Below are 16,784 nucleotides of genomic sequence, written 5' to 3' on the forward strand. Positions count from 1 at the left end.
ACTCTGCCTCCTGAGTAGCTGGGATTACAGGCATGCACCACCACGCCAGGCTAATTTTTTGTATTTTTATTAGAGACGGAGTTTCACCATGTTTGTATTTTTATTAGAGACGGGATTTCACCATGTTTGTATTTTTATTAGAGACGGGATTTCACCATGTTGGCCAGGCTGGTCACAAACTCCTGACCTCAAGTGATCCACCCACCTCAGCCTCCGACAGTGCTGGGATTACAGGCATGAACCACCGTGCCCGGCCTATACATATTTATTGAATGTGTGGGTAGGAGGCTCTGCTTCTCTGCCTTCCACATACCTGATATTTAATCAACTGGTGAATTCTATGTATTTTTGAGTGCCTCCCGTGTGCCCAGCACCCCGTGAGATTCTTGCTATAAAGAGGTGGACAAAGCAGATGAGGTCCCCGTCCACATGGCACCTCCGGACTAGTGTAGCCAGGAAGTATTTGTGGAGCACCTTCGATGTGCCAGGCACTGTCCTGGATTCCAGGAAGAGGCATGATTATGAGTTGTGCAGAGTTAGATGAAGAAATACAGGGAGATGCAAGAAAAAACATTAGGGGTGGAAGAAACCTGACTGAGAGGGAGGAGTAAGGGTGGCCCACTCTGCGGTGGAGCCATCTCAGTTAAGACCTGAAGGGTGAGCATGGTTGAGCAAGCAAGCGTGCAGGGAAGGGTGTTCTGGGCAGAGGGAACAGAAGGTGTGAAAGCCACCACCACCTCGTGAGTCTCTTTCCTTAACGGGAGAACAGCTTCGGGTCTCAGAGGAGCTCTCAAAAAGCCAGCAGGGCCATGGCTCATTTCTGAGGGAGTGAGGCCATTGGAAGAGGTCAGAGACGCAGGCAGGGGCAAATCACACAGGGCTTTAAGGCTAGGTGAGGAGCCTGCCTTTTATTCTATGAGGAATAGAGTTTTGGTATTGCTGAAATGGGGGTAAAAAAGAAAAAAAAAAGAAACAGGGTTTTTTTGCGGGAGAGGATACATTTATGACTGTGAAGCACTTTTTTTTTTTGAGACAGAGTCTCGCTCTGTCCCCCAGGCTGGAGTGCAGTGGCGTGATCTCGGCTCACTGCAACCCCCGACCCCTGGGTTCAAGCGATTCTCCTGTCTCGGCCTCCCAAGTAGTTGGGATTATAGGTGCCCACCACCATGCCCAGCTAATTTTTGTATTTTTAGTAGAGACAGTGTTTGCCATGTTGGCCAGGCTGGTCTCAAATTCCTGGCCTCAGGTGATCCACCCACTTCGGCCTCCCAAAGTGCTGGGATTACAGGAGCGAGGCACTGCGCTTGGCTGTGAAACACTTTTGCTGCTGTGCGGTGTTGGGGATTGGAGGGCCCAGCAGGAAGCAGGGAGGCGGCTCAGGTGACGGGCAGGTGAGGAGTGACGGGGCCGTATTTGGGCGGGAGGCGGGGAGTGAAGAACAAAGAGCCGTTCCCGAGAACTGGGAGGCATTGCCAATGGGTCAGGGCTACACTGGCTTTCTGGCTGGGCTTTCTGTCTTTCTCCAAGCTCTGGACACACCGCACCGTGAGAAAGGCTCCTGGAAGCAGAGCAACCCTGCCCAGGGGCTGTTTCTGAAGGGGCAGAGCAGAGGCCGGAAGACCTGCAAGCCTTCCCTCAGAGTCACTGCGTTCCCTCGTGCCACGCTCCCCTCGTCTTCCAAGTCAGTTAGCCTCCCTCCCCGCCTGCCTGCCTGCCCGCCCGCCCGCCCGCCCTCCTTCCCTCCCGCCCGCCCTCCTTCCCTCCCTCCCTCCTTCCCTCCTTCCTTCCTTCCTTCCTTCCTTCCTTCCTTTCTTTCTTATTTTTTTTTTTTGAGACAGATTCTAGCACTATCGCCTAGGCTGGAGTGCAGTGGTGCTATCTCGACTCACTGCAACCTCCACTTCCCGGTTCAAGCGACTCTCCTGCCTCAGCCTCCTGAGTAGCTGGGACGACAGGTGCGCACCAGCACACCCAGCTAATTTTTGTATTTTTGGTAGAGGCGGGGTTTCACCACGTTAGCCAGGCTGGTCTTGAATTCCTGACCTCAGGTGATCCGCCCACCTCAGCCTCCCAAAGTGCTGGGATTACAGGCATGAGCCACTGTGCCCAACCTAAGTTTTTCTTTTTCACCGCCAATTTCTGAGAGCAGAGGGGGCTTGTTGGAACATGCTGTTGGGAGAGTTGCTTTATGAGAAATGAAAGGAAAGGGGCCATGGGAACGTTGAGACCCATCGAATCCGCGCATCCCTGGTGGCTTGGCCTTGGTCCTCATGGGGCAGGGAGGCCCCACGTCTCTCTGGAGAGGTTGTCAGCATCTGGGACTGGAGCTTGACTGAGCTGCGACCCCCAGGATCCCAGATGCTTCCCGCCTCCCGGTCTGGAGCAGGCTGGGTTCATGCTGGTCTTCTTGTCCCTGCACTGTGTGGTCCTCCCGGTTTCATGCAAGACTTAGTGCCAGTGAAAGGAGCTTCTTTGCAGCACGGAAAGTCAGGCCGCCCGGGCAGCCCAGAGCAGGCCTTTCATGTTTTCCTGTTTGTTTACTTGGTGATGTTTCAGGATTGGAGCTGGGATCTGGGTCCTGTGGTCTAAAAGGCTGGCCTGCTGGGGAGGCTGAGCCTTCGTGGATGCTACTGAGGCTACCTCGGAGCAAGGAGGCTGAAAGGATGGGGTGGCAGGGGCCCTGCCACTCAGCCCAGCACCCTCAGCACTGCACTGCGTTGCCCCCCTGCTCTGGTTCACACCCAAACAAGCAATGCAGATTTGAGAAAGCGTCTTGGAAACGTGGCTTCCTGCTCAACCTTGCCTGCTGTGGCTTCAAGCCACAGTCCTTTGAAACAGCCTTAGCACTGAAAGGTGGATTCTAAAACCCCGAAGATTTGAGCAGCCCGTCCTGAGGTTTTATGAGTGGACAGGCTCTGGAGCCAGCCTACCTCCCTCCAGCCAGCTCTGTCACTGGCCAGCTTTGTGACTTCGGGCAGATTGTTTAGCCTTTCTGTTTATATTTCCTCACCTGCACGATGGGAACAAGAAACCCTTTCTCATAGGGTTGTTTGGAGGAGGCAATGAGATAATGCATAAATCAGTTCCAAGTAAATGTGAATGATGCTATTCTCATTTAGTATATTGCACAGTCAGCATATTGCATTAGCATATTTTAGTAACTTATGATTTTCGTGGGATGGGTCTGGCACTTGGTTACAGTATGCAAGGCAGGAAGAGCCCCCTTAGTAGCCAGACAAGAGGGGGTTGTGAAAGACTTCCTGGTTGTGTGACCTCAGGCATGCTACTTAACCTCTCCAAGACTCAAGGTTTGTTGCCCCTTGGCTGTTGAGGAGTCTTGCTGGGACACGGGGAGAGAGGGAAGCGAGGCATGCGGTTGTGTTGGGCAGGTACTCCCTGCTGGGGGGTCCCAGGGCTAAGACAGGACTGTCTTCCCTGAGCATCTGCTGTGTGCCCGGGGCTGGGTGTGCAGAGGGCAGGAGGCCAGCTTCTGCCTGCTTAAAGCTGGAGCATCTGTCGGGAGGACTCCAGGGAGGAAGTGCAGCGTCAGCTGCCAGCTGTGCCAGGGCTGCCTGGCGTCTGTTCCTCCACAGAGGAGAAAGGACACGCTTGCTGTGTTCATGGAATTCTCTCCCCAGGAGTCATGTGTGTTCCTGGGGCCAGCCTGTCTTCAGAGTCTCTGCCCAGACCCCTGCTCAGGCCCCGCTGATTCAGGATGGGCCGTGCTGGGAGGTGAGCAGGGCTGGGCAAGCTGAAGACGTCTCTTGTCAATTTCTTCTCATTGTGGTAAAGTATACGGACTATAAAATTGACCACTGTAACCATTTTTAAGTGTGCAGTTCTGTGGCATTAGGTGCATTCACACTGTTGTGCAACCATCCCCGCCATCCATCTCTGGCACTTTCTTTTCTTTTCTTTTCTTTCTTTTTTTTTGAGACAGAGTCTTACTTTGTCCAGGCCCGGCTAATTTTTTTATCTTTAGTAGAGACGGGGTTTCACCATGTTGGGCAGGCTGGTCTCCAACTCCTGACCTCAAGTGATCTGCCCGCCTCAGCCTCGCAAAGTGCTGGGATTACAGGCGTGAGCCACTGCGCCGGGCCCATCTCCGGCACTTTCTATCTTCCAACTGAAATGCGGCACCCATTCATCTCAGGGCCCTTCTTGCTGCGTTGCCCCGCGGGTGGCCAGTGAGAGTCTAAAATCCCCTGCAGGGGCCCTCGTCTGCTTTTCTTTGCAGGCCTGCGTGTGGCTGACCTGGATAAATCCTCCCTGACTGCAGCCAGGCCCTGGGCTGGGCATCTCGTAGGCTTCCCCTCCCCATTACTGCTCACAGTGAGGGCCGTGGACATACCCACATTACAGATGAGGACATGAGGCTCAGAGAGGGTAACTGCGTGCCTAGGTTCACACTGCGATTCCAGGACCAGCATTCAGAGCGCCAATCCAACGCCACACGGATAATTGATTTCTAGCCCCTGGCCTAGGAATAGCATCTGATTATTACCTGCTGTGGTCCACACATAACTGCGTACATGGAGACAGCTCAGGGTCCAAGGTCCTGAAGACCTGGGTTCAGATCCTGGTTCTGTGACTGGCTGTGGGACCCAGGGAAAATGGCATTGCTTCTTCAAGCCTTGGTTTGCTTGCCTGTGAAATGGAGTTAAGGGCCTGCTTCAGAGCCCCCTGTTAGAATGCAATGAAAAGGTTGGGGTAAAGCCCAAGGCCTGGTGTGCCTGGAACATGCGTAGTAAGGAGAGGAAGCCTGGTGTGCCTGGAACATGCGTACTAAGGAGAGGAAGCCTGGTGTGCCTGGAACATGCATAAGGAGAGGAGACCGGGGTCATCGGGACAGGCTTCCAGGCCAAGACCGTCCCTAGAGATGGCTGCTGACCTTCCCTTGTCTTCCACACAGCATGCCGTGTTACCCTCAGAGGTCACTCAGCATGGCCACTCCTGTTTCACAGACACTGAGGCCCAGAGAGAAGGCACCTGCCCAGGACCTCTGGCAAGTTAGAGGCCCAGCAGGAGGCCTGAAGACAGGCTTGGAGCCGGCACGTCTGGCCTGCCACGCCCCCTGGCTGATTTAGGAACCCAGCAATACAGCAACAGAGCATTGGCTGTAGGCTCTACGGGAGCCCAGGCTGGGGCGTTGCCGTACTTATGGTTCTTACGCCCCTCCCTCACCCTCACCTCCTGGTGCCCGTTTCTCCTTCCCCTGCAGACCTGGGATGACGAACTGGAGAAGTCTGCTGCGGCGTGGGCCAGTCAGTGCATCTGGGAGCACGGGCCCACCAGTCTGCTGGTGTCCATCGGGCAGAACCTGGGCGCTCACTGGGGCAGGTAAGAGCCACAAGTTCCTCTCCGGCTGCCGCAGGCCCCCACTGCCGTGTGCCGGGCTCAGCACTTGTGCCCATTATCAAGTTTAGCCTGCAAAGAGAGTGAGAGAGACCACCCGTCCCATCGATATTCTGGGAAACTGAGGCTTGGCATCCAGGAACACTCCTGAGTGACTGACAAAATGTTTTCAAGCTTGGTTGGCTGACCCCAGACACTGATGATCGATTAAAGTTTGTAGTTTGGGTATTCCTTCTTCCTTTCCTTCTTCCTTTCCTTCCTTCCTTCCTTCCTCCCTCCCTTCCTCCCTCCTTCCCTTCCCTTCCCTTCCCTTCCCTCCCCTCCCCTCCCCTCCCCTCCCCTTCCTTCTTTTCTTGACAGGGTCTTACTCTGTCATCCAGGATGGAGTGCAGTGGCTCAACCTCGGCTCACTGCAACCTCTGCCTCCTGGGTTCAAGTGATTCTCGAGCCTCAGCCTCCCAAGTAGCTGGGACTATAGGCATGTGCCACCACGCCTGGCTAATTTTTGTATTTTTTGGTAGAGACAGGGTTTCACCATATTGGCCAGGGTGGTCTCGAACTCCTGGCCTCAAGTGATCCACCCACGTTGGCCTCCTCAAGTGCGGGGATTACAGGCATGAGCCACCGCGCCTGGCCTGTAGTTTGGGGTTTCCATTCCATCTCCTGTGCAGGGTTCTTGAGTCCCCGTTCCTGTGGGGTGAACTGCTCTGTTCATGGTGGGTCATTTCTGTCTGGTTCTGCTCACTGTTTAAGGCTGAGCCAGGTTCCACCCTGTTGGGAAGATGCCTATTGCCTTCCCCGCGTCATCCAGCCGTTGGGAAGCTCACTAACTTCTCCAGACCCCCGAGGCTTCCCTGTCTGGCAGTGTTCTGTCCCCTCTCCTTCCCTGTCTGGGAGTGATTTGTCCCCTCTCCCATAGGAGGCATTGACGGTTGTCTGTTAAATGCAGCCGACTGGACTTCCCCAGAGTAAGCTGGACCATGTATCCGTGCTCCCAAAGAACCCAGAAGTCCCCTCCTGGGGGCTGACGGCTGGTTTCATTGGAGAAAGTGGAAAAATGTCTTTTGACCACGCCCAGGATAACAACTAAGACCACATAAGACTTAACGACCAACCTGTGACCGTGCCATGACCAAGGCCAGAATTCACATCCTCAGACCCATCCAGGACCTGGATTGACATCCATTTTGCCCTAATTATTGAAAAGTTGGACTGGGCTTTAGACAGCCTCTTAAAATGTAGGTGAGGATTTGCTTTCACTTCCCATGGAGGGATTTCCTAGCTTGGGTTTCACTGGGCCACGGGCAGCCACACCTTCCTCTGCATCCGTGGGTTTTCAGGACAAACCTGGGCAGGTGTCATGGTGGATCGACCGCGGTGACTTCACAGAGGCAAATCCACACCATAGTTTTTTCTTTGGTGAAGTTAGCTTTTTATAAAAACTATCTTACAGGCTGGGCAAGGTGGCTCATGCCTGTAATCCCAGCACTTTGGGAGGCCAAGGTGGGCAGAATACAAGGTCAGGAGTTCAAGACTATCCTGGCCAACATAGTGAAACCCCGTCTCTACTAAAAATACAAAAAATTAGCCAGGCGTGGTGGCAGGCGCCTGTCATCCCAGCTACTTGGGAGGCTGAGGCAGGAGAATCACTTGAACCCTGGAGGCGGAGGCTGCAGTGAGCCAGGATTGCACCATTGTACTCCAGCCTGGGTGACAGTGCAAGACTTCGTCTCAAAAAAAAAAAAAAAAAAAATCTTACAATAACATGAAAGTCAAGTGTCTAAAGCAGGGAGATCTGTAATTCCACTAGCCTGGTTCAGCTCTTTTCATTTTTCTGAGCTCCTTTGCAGCACCTGGCTGGGCGCCGACGTAGTTTTACAGCATTGAGACTGTAGCCTGGATCACTTTGAAATTTTTTTTTTTCCTTTTCATACAATATCAGGAAATTTTCAGTGATACAGTTGTCATGAATGTCGCCCTGCAAATGCCCTAATGATCCCTCTGTGGACAGACCAAAATTGACCCGTTGGCTCTTGCAGATTCATTTTTGTTTTTTGTTTTTGTCTTTGTCTCACTTGAATGATTTCATTAGGATTACTCCTGAGAAGTAGGATTGCTGGGCCAAAGGGCACACAGACTTCCCCCTTTCTTAAGGAATTTTGCTAACTTGCTTTGCAAAAGAGCCCCTGACTCTGCATGGCCCCCCGGGGCAGCCGCGGGTTCCTTTCCCCACAGCCGTGCCAGTGCCAGCCTTGAGTCTGCGTGACCTTGAGCCGCAGGGAAGCGGATGAGTGGCCAGCAGCCCTCTGCTCCTGCCTCCTCACTGTGTGCACGCCTTTCTGCAAATGCCGCTGCCCGCTGCCGTGCGCTCCGCTTCCAGACAGTGATTGTTACAAGACCTCTAACTGCCTCGACAACCACATGGCCCTTAAAAATGGTCATTTCCCCCGTGAGCATTTTCTCTTCATCGAAACCACTTTGTTTATACTTGCTGGTGACAGTGTGACTGTGGACTTGCCTCCAGTTTGGTTTTCTCCCTAGTTATTAAAAAAAAAAATGGTGCCAACCTTGGCAGCCAAGGCTGAAGCAAGGGAGTGGTGGGCATGAAGCGATGACCCCATGGAGGATGTCCAGGGACAGGTGCAGCTGGTGGCTGCGGATTACAGGCGTGCACCACCTCGCCCGGCTAATTTTTGTATTTTTAGTAGAGACGGGGTTTCGCCATGTCGGCCAGGCTGGTCTCCAACTCCTGACCTTAGGTGATCCTACCGCCTCAGCCTCCCAAAGTGCTGGGATGACGCGTGAGCCACCATGTTCGGCCTTAAGTGCACTCACGTCTTAATCAGGTTTTGTCTTAGACAACAATATCTGTGAAATACGGGCTTCATGGGCTGGGTAGTTTTTCTCCAACGTACCTGAAAATAAACACCTAATTGACATAAAAAAGGACTCATTAAGAGCCAGGTGTAGATTCCTGCACGTGCAGGTGGTGTATGAGCCACCTGAGGAGCCTACTAGAGACCCCAGGTGAGCTCCTCAAGGATAGTGGTTTTAAGCACCTGTACCAGGTGCTGCTGGAATTGAGGGCTATTCCCCCACCTCGGCCTCCCTCCCTCCTGGCTGCCCGTGGCTGCTCCTGGAATTGGGGGCTATTCCCCCTCCTCGGCCTCCCTCCCTCCTGGCTGCCCGTGGCTGCTCCTGGAATTGGGGGCTATTCCCCCTCCTCGGCCTCGCTCCCTCCCGGCTGCCCGTGGCTGCTCCTGGAATTGGCCGCTATTCACCCTCCTCGGCCTCCCTCCCTCCCACCTGCCCGTGGCTGCTGCTGTCTCCACTGGTGGGTGAGGGGAGGGGCTGGGACTGAGTGAGCAGTTTCTGCCCTGCAGGTATCGCTCTCCCGGGTTCCATGTGCAGTCCTGGTATGACGAGGTGAAGGACTACACCTACCCCTACCCGAGCGAGTGCAACCCCTGGTGTCCAGAGAGGTGCTCGGGGCCCATGTGCACGCACTACACACAGGTAACTTGGAGACTTGCCACAACCTCAGCCCTGCCCCCCAATCCCAGTCATTCACCCCCTGCCCCTGGGGGATTGTTGTCAAATCTGTAAAGCCTCTGCGCTGTTGTTGCCTTCATTTTTAAAAATTCAGTTCTATGCAGAGTACAGCTGGGAGAAGAAGCTGTTTGTTACCAGCAAGGTCAGAAACTGAGTGAGCACTACAAACTCTTTTTTTTTTTTTTTCTTTGAGGCAGTGTCTCCCTGCTACCTGGGCTGGAGTGCAGTGGCATGATCTTAGCTCAATGCAGCCCCAAACTCCTGGGCTCAAGCAATCCTCCCACCTCAGCCTCCTGAGTACCTGGGACTACAGTTGTGCACTACCAGGCCTGGCTAATTTTTGTATTTTTTTTTTTTTTTTTAGAGATGGGTCTGGCTATGTTGTCCAGGCTAGTCGCAAACTCCTGGGCTCATGCAATCCTCCCCGCTCAGCTTCCCAAAGTGTTGGGATTACAGGTGTGAGCTACTGCACTCAACCGAGAAAACTTCTATGGCAATTTGACATTGTGGGGCATTTTCATTGTGTGGGAGTCTGTTTGTTTGCTTGCTTTTTTTTTTTTGAAACGGAGTCTCCCTCTGTCACCCAGGCTGGAGTGCAGTGGCATGATCTTGGCTCACCGCAACCTCTGCCTCCTGGGTTCAAGCGATTCTCCTGCCTCAGCCTCCTGAGTAGGTGGGACTACAGGTGCCTGCCACCACGCCCGGCTAATTTTTGTTTTTTTAGTAGAGACGGGGTTTCACCATGTTGGTCAGGCTGGTCTCAAACTCCTGACCTCATGATCCGCCCACCTCAGCCTCCCAAAATGCTGAGATGACGGGCGTGAGCCACCGCACCTGCCCACTTGCTTTGCTTTTTAAGAAAATGTATGTATCTTCAATGGGTTAGGGACTAATGTCTGCTTCCCCAACCCTTCACCGCGTACCTCTTTAGTGCCAGCACCTTATACATCCAGGCCAAATGGTATCACCCTTTTGTGCCTTATCCCTCGAGCTGTGACACACAAATGTCATCTTTTCAGATAGTTTGGGCCACCACCAACAAGATCGGCTGTGCTGTGAACACCTGCCGGAAGATGACTGTCTGGGGAGAAGTTTGGGAGAACGCGGTCTACTTTGTCTGCAATTATTCTCCAAAGTAAGACAAGTTGATGCGGTTGTATGGGGTGGGGGTTGGGATGTGTTTGCTTGCCAGGGAGCACCCAGTGAAAACTGGCTTGAGCAGCGAAGTCTTTAATATCTCACATAACAAAGAATCTGGAGTTTAGTGCATCTGGGTTAGCTTAATAGCTAAGCAGTGTCAACAAGGACTCGGGTTCTTTCCGTCTTCCTGCCATACCATTCTCTCCTCATGGTCCCAAGATGGCTGCACAGCACCAACATCACATCTCCCCAAGCAGAAGGAAGGATGGTCAAAGGGCTCTCTCCTTAGGTCTTTTGCACACTGGCATACTTTCTCCTTATGTTCTTTGCCAGAATTAGACCAATCATAGATGAGGGGGAAAAAGATTGCCCCAACTGGCTTTGCAAGACATCCTCTGCGACCAACTGAACAAAGTCAGAAGTGGGAGTAGCTGCTGGCTGGGCAACCAGCATGGTCTGCCCTGGCAGTATGATTATTTTTCTCTGAAAACATGCAGTAGACAGCACCCTAGAAAACACATGTTCACACAAAGCCTAGCTTCTCTGTTTCCCTCCAAAGAGGGTCCACATGCGGCCTCCTGATCATGGTGCCTCCTCCGCCTATAGCATGCTCAGCTCATCAGTGTGGTGTCCAGCCCTTGACTCATTTGCTCATGGGACAAATATGTGCTGATTCTTGGAGAGTCACTCCCCCAGTTCATGGCCTGAGGTTTGCATGCTGGCCGCTGGCCACCGCCGTTCTTGCCCCGTGCCCTGTGTAGAGTGGGCCCCGGGGCATGTTTGCTCAGTGACTGAATGAAATGGGAATGACCTCATTTATTTGTTTTGGGTCAGGAGTAGTTATGAAAAGGTGGGATGAAGGGGGAATCGCTGAGGTTGGGAGGAAAAATAGAAGCCCTCTCAAAACCATCTGGTGTGCCTGCGGTGGCGTGGCGCGGCTCAGCAGCCCACATGGATAAGCGCAGCGGGTGTGTCATTGCCTGGGAGGGACGCAGGCACCATGCAAGAGCAGCAGACTGGTCCAAGGTGGTGGAATTCCTGGCCCAGTGGCAGGTGGTGAATGAGGAATCATTTGACTTGACTCTATAAAAAATAGACACTAGAAGGTCCTATCAGAAATGAAATTATTTCCTTCTGTAGCTGCCCCCTGCTTCCTTAAAAGAAGGAATAACCTCCATATGGTAAAATATACTCATCTTAAGTATACAGTGCGACACAGTCTCACATGCATTAGTCTGTTGGGGCTGCAACAACAGAGGCCACAGCCTGGGCAGCTTACACATCAGACTTTTATGTCTCACCATTCTGGAGGCTAGAAGTCCCCTGGACCAAGGGGTGGCAGATCAAGGGGTGGCAGCATCGGGCTCCAGTGGGAGCTCTCTTCCTGGCTCACCAACGGCCACTTTCTTACATGGTGGTGAGAGATGAGGACATCAATCCTATTGGGTCAGGACTTCACCTGTTGACCTCGTTTAACCTTAATTAGTTTCGTCAAGGCCCTGTCTCCAAGTACAGTCACATTGTGGGTGAGGGTTTCCACACTGGGATTTGGGGAGACATATACTGAAAGTCCACGGCAATAGCCCTCTACCCGTGTAACTACCATCCAGATGGAGATGGACAGTGTCTCCCATGCCCCAGAGGCTCTCTCGTGCCCTACAAAGTGACCACCATTCTAGCATCTTTCCCATCGGTCTGTGGTGTCTGGTGTGGGACCTCACATGAAGGGGGCCACACAGCACACTCCCTGTACCCCCAAATGGTGTTTTGCTCAACATCACATTGCTGAGGTCTCCCCGTGGTGTTGCGTGATCACCGGTTCTTTCCTTTTGTCTGCTGCATATTACTGCGTGCTGTCCACGGCCTCTGTCTTAGAGAGAGGGCTTGAGCCCCTGGGCTATGCAGGACACTGTCCCAGGCACCAGGGTGAGGAGGGTGGCTGGGAGGGTGAGTTTGGGTGTGGGGGGGGTCAGATCCCTTGAGGGGGATTCCCAACCCGACAAGGGGTGGGGTGGGTGTGTACACAGAGGGCCTTGTGTGTGAGGGAAGGTACTTCACGGTGCTATTCAAAAATTAAGGAGACTGGCCAGCGCGGTGGCTCATGCCTGTAATCCCAGCCTCCTTTGGCCGAGGCAGGAGAATCGCTTGAGTCCAGGAGTTCAAGACCAGCCTTGGCAACTGGCAAAACCCCATCTCCACGAAAAATACAAAAAGTTAGCTGGGTGTGGTGGTGCATGCCTGTATTCCCAGTTACTTGTGAGGCTGAGGTGGGAGGATTGTTTGAGCCCAGGAGGTTGAGCCTGCAGTGAGCTGTGGTCACACCACTGCACTCCAGCCTGGGTGACAGAGCAAGACCCTGTCTCAAATATTAAGGAGATTATTTGTCTGCAGGACCTGATGCCCAGCCAGCCTTCCACCAATGCCAACCCTGAGTGTTAGGGTTGAGCTGGGAGCGTCGGTGGTGTGGTTTGTCTGAGGAAATATAGAACCGTAGACACAAGGGGAAACTTGGCAGGGGCAGTGGGACGTACCCATGACAGGGCCACGATCATCTGAGAAACCTACTGGGCTTCACCCAGAGACAGGATGGGCTCTGGGCCCTCTCGGTCCCTTGGTGATGTTCCTTTTGGGGGAGTCATCCCGAAGACCCCCGGGGATCTGAACAGACGGTTTCTGAGCAGGGATGTCTTGTGGCATGGCACGGACACGATCATTCTGCCTCCGGAATGTGAGAGGGTGGAAAAGGCTGTGTGCACGTCATAACAGTGCCCAGTCAGACAGTGCCCAGCCCTGTCCTCCCCACACTGCACGGCCCACTGTCCCTCCCCTGCCCACAGGCCCCTTGGTGAGGCCAGGGTGCTTCTGGGGCCGCGGGAAGTTCTAGGCCACTCTTGTAAGGACGGATGCCCATCAGACCCAGAGCGTGTTTCCTGCCGTTTGTCTTTGGCCAGCACTGGCAGGGCCCCTCCCCATCTTCCCTGGAAAGCATCAGAGCGTTCCCCGCACAAGCTTGTGGATTTCCCCAACGCTCAGAGCACAGCCTTCCCCGTGAGTCAGGTGCCGGTCCAAGGGCTTCCCCACGGTCACTCCCTCAGTCTCACAGCGGCCCTGCTGCCGTGACCCCATTTTACAGAAAGGGAGACCGAGGCTGGGGCTGGAGGAGGCTGGCCGAGGGCACATGCTGGCAGCCTGGGGCCCAACCCGGGGAGCCTGCTCTTCACAGCCCAGGAGCCGCAGGAAGGGCCTGGGGATTCCGCTCACCACCTCTACCTGGCCCCTGGAGAAAGCCTATGGTGCGGCCTCCAGTTTTCCTGCCCCTGGGAACTCCGGAGGGAGGCAGAGGGCAACTGTGACCCAAGAGGGACCTTTGATCCAGCCCCTAGATTAGAGTGTGCCTAAGGCTCTGAGCCGGACAGCCTGTGTTCAAATCCCAGCCCCGCCACTTGCTTGCCCTGTGACCTGGGGCAAGTCACTTAACCTCACTGTGCCACAGTTTCCTCCTCTGCAAAAGTATTGAATTCCAGCTCTTCCCTCCTGGGGTGTTGGGGAGATGGGGTGAGGAGTGGAGTGAAGGCACAGACCAGGGATGGTGTGTGGTGAAAACTGGGAAACGCAAGCCATCTCCGGGACAGGCTGGCTTTACACATTTGAGAAATGGCTTAAAAGGGGGTCCTGGCAGCTTTTCAGCGCTAAGGTGTTGTGATCTAGGGGCCCTAACAGTGTTCAGAGCTGTGTTGGTGGAAGGGGGGCCATGGGGCCGACAGCCAGCCAGGGCAAAGGTACTGTGTGGAAGGGCATCTTGTAGCTCCCTTCTGCAGAATCGCTGGGATTCTGGAGCTCTCTAGACTCTCTGTGCACGGGAGAGGCCTGGGACAGCCATCTTTCCCACTTCCCACAGCACACAACCTTCCCCCCTGACCCGTCAGTGGCGGTGTTCAGGGACTCACGTGGGCCTTGGAAGAGGATCAGTCCCGAGGCCTCACGTCGTGGTTCCCTCTGACGGTTGTTTTTGGGTCTGTCCTCAGGGGGAACTGGATTGGAGAAGCCCCCTACAAGAATGGCCGGCCCTGCTCTGAGTGCCCGCCCAGCTATGGAGGCAGCTGCAGGAACAACTTGTGTTACCGAGGTAGGAAATTTACTCCCAACACTTTTGCAGTGAATTTGCCCTCAGTCTGAGTCATGCGACAGCGTTACATGAAACAGGGGAATTAAAGAAGTCAGTCACCCCTCCCGGCCCTATTTAAGACGCTCTCAGCACGTTCCTCCCGCCTCCGTGATGAGGTGAGCCTCATCTCCAGGGTCTAGGCTCAGCTTCCAGGCCCCTGGAGAGCCCCACTGCCCTGAGACATGGCTTCCCATGGGCATCTCCCGTGCTGGGCTCTGCGGATGCTGGATACAGCATTAAATGCAGACGCACTGCTCACCCTCGTTAGCATTCACAGTTTCATATAAAATAGGCCACGGGCCGCACATCGTGGCTCACACCTGTAATCCCAGCACTTTGGGAGGCTGAGGCAGGAGGACCATATGAGGCCATGTATTAGGGTTCTCTAGAGGGACAGAACTAATAGGATATATATAAATATGTATATATGAGTTTATTAAGGAGTATTAAACTCACGTGATCACAAGATCCCACAATACGCCATCTGCAAGTTGAGGAACAAGAAAGCCAGTCCGAGTCTGGAAGTGGAACAACTTCAAGCCCGATGTTTGAGGGCAGGAAGCCTCCAGCACGGGAGAAAGATGGAGGCTGCTCCCAGTCTCCACCTAAGTCAGTCTAGTCTTTTCACATTTTTCTGCCTGCTTTATATCCTAGCTGCACTGGCAGCTGATTAGTTGGTGCCCACCCAGATTAAGGGTGGGTCTGCCTCTCCCAGCCCACTGACTCAAATGTTAATCTCCTTTGGCAACGCCCTCACAGACACACCCAGGATCAGTGCTTTGCATCCTTCACTCCAATCAAGTTGACACTCAGTATTAACTATCACAAGTCCACCCCTTGTCAACTTGAACCCATACACATCTCCTGAGATCATACATAATCTTCAAATAAATACAATAAGAAGATCATAATTACACTAACACAATACAACCATCCTTCGTAAAACTGGAAACTCACCAATCCCCAACTCAAATACTATGACATAAAGTTAACAATACTTAAATGCTGATATGAAGTTAATAAATCTTATGTCCCATGATGAAGGAAAAAGGAAATAACATGGAGATATTTTCTTAGCACAAGTGTATATATGCACAAACAAGTTTTTAACAAAAGAAGGAGGAAATACTCATAACAATTACAGTCCTCATATCTGCAACTGGTCACGTGGTTATAGCTGGTATTGATGACTACCTTCTTCTACTGCCCATTCTGTATTCCCTTTGCCTTCAGCAAGCACCTCAGCAGGTCATGGTTTTTTCCCTGGTGGAGTGACCCAAACCTTCATTCCTAAAGGGTCTGGACCATTTGTAGTCCTGCCTGGATTAGGCTGTTGTAGTTTCACATTGACCTTAATCACAGGGCATGGTAATACTAAGAGATGCCCTAAGGGAGCTCCTGTATTCCACGCATACTCTTCCTTACCTCCACTGTGGAGTGGTAGACTGATTTCATCTTGATAATCCATGTCACTCACCCCAGCCAACACTGTAACTCCCTTCTTAGCCTGTTGACTTAAGGGTAGGAGGAGCCCAAAGTGTCCAGGTGGCAACCTTAACTTCCAGTTTAATGGGATTGCTGCTAGGTCTCCTGGTGGCAGCGTTCCTCCCTCTGGAACTAAGACTTCTAGGCCAGCAGAATGTAATGTCACAGGAACAGGAAGCAAAAATTTTGCTAGTGGGTCACTAGGGGTGAGGGTGAGTGATGCCATTTCCACTTCCACCCCTTAATTCCTGAACTCGTGAATATTGGCTATGGGAGAAACAATCCCACATATTGGATGCTGATTGAGGGCATACATGGCCTTCTGGAGAACTTTGCCCCAGCCCTGCCAAGTATTGTCACCTAGTTGGCATTGTAATTGTGACTTCAAAAGGCCATTCCACGGTTCTATCAATCCAGCTGCTTCAGAATGTTGGGGAACATGGTAAAACCAGTGAATTCCATGAGCATGAGCCCACTGCCACACTTTTTTAGCCATAAATTGAGTGCCTTGGTCAGAAGCCACGCTGTGTGGAATACTATGACGGTGGATATGGCATTCTGTGAGTCCACGGATGGTAGTCTTGGCAGAAGCATTGCACGCAAAATGGGCAAACCTGTATCCAGAGTAAGCATCTGTTCCAGTGAGGACAAACCTCTGCACTTTCTGTGATGGAAGAGGTCCAATATAATTAACCTGCCACCAGGTAGCTGGCTGATCACCCCGAGGAATGGTGCCATATCGAGGGCTCAGTGTTGGTCTTTGCTGCTGGCAAATTGGGCACTCAGCAGTGGCCGTAGCCAGGTCAGCCTTGGTGGGTGGAGGTCCATGTTGCTGAGCCCATGCATAACCTCCACTCCTGCCAACATGGCTACTTTGTTCATGGGCCCATCGGGCGATGACAGAGGTGACTGAGGAAAGAGATTGAGTGGTGTCCACAGAATGAGTCATCCTATGTACTTGACTAATAAATCCTCCTCTGCTGAGGTCACCTTTTGGTGAGCATTCAGGTGGGATACAAACATCTTCACAGTTCCTGACCACTCAGAGAGATCCATCCGCATCCCTCTTTCCCATATTTCTTTGTCG

At 52.9% G+C, this 16,784-nt stretch overlaps 1 protein-coding gene across 1 annotated transcript in view; it reads left to right on the forward strand.

Moving 5' to 3' along the window:
- CRISPLD2 (cysteine rich secretory protein LCCL domain containing 2) overlaps positions 1-16,784 on the forward strand; it is an 89,593-nt gene that overhangs the window by 20,605 nt on the left and 52,204 nt on the right. Inside the window, exons 3-6 of the mRNA XM_016930296.4 lie at positions 5,222-5,340; positions 8,739-8,871; positions 9,927-10,042; positions 14,073-14,173. Of these exons, the coding sequence (XP_016785785.3) occupies positions 5,222-5,340; positions 8,739-8,871; positions 9,927-10,042; positions 14,073-14,173 (469 nt within the window). The remainder of the gene's footprint in view (positions 1-5,221; positions 5,341-8,738; positions 8,872-9,926; positions 10,043-14,072; positions 14,174-16,784) is intronic.

The sequence above is a fragment of the Pan troglodytes genome, chromosome 18, assembly GCF_028858775.2.
Source record: "Pan troglodytes isolate AG18354 chromosome 18, NHGRI_mPanTro3-v2.0_pri, whole genome shotgun sequence".
Lineage (NCBI taxonomy): Eukaryota > Metazoa > Chordata > Mammalia > Primates > Hominidae > Pan > Pan troglodytes.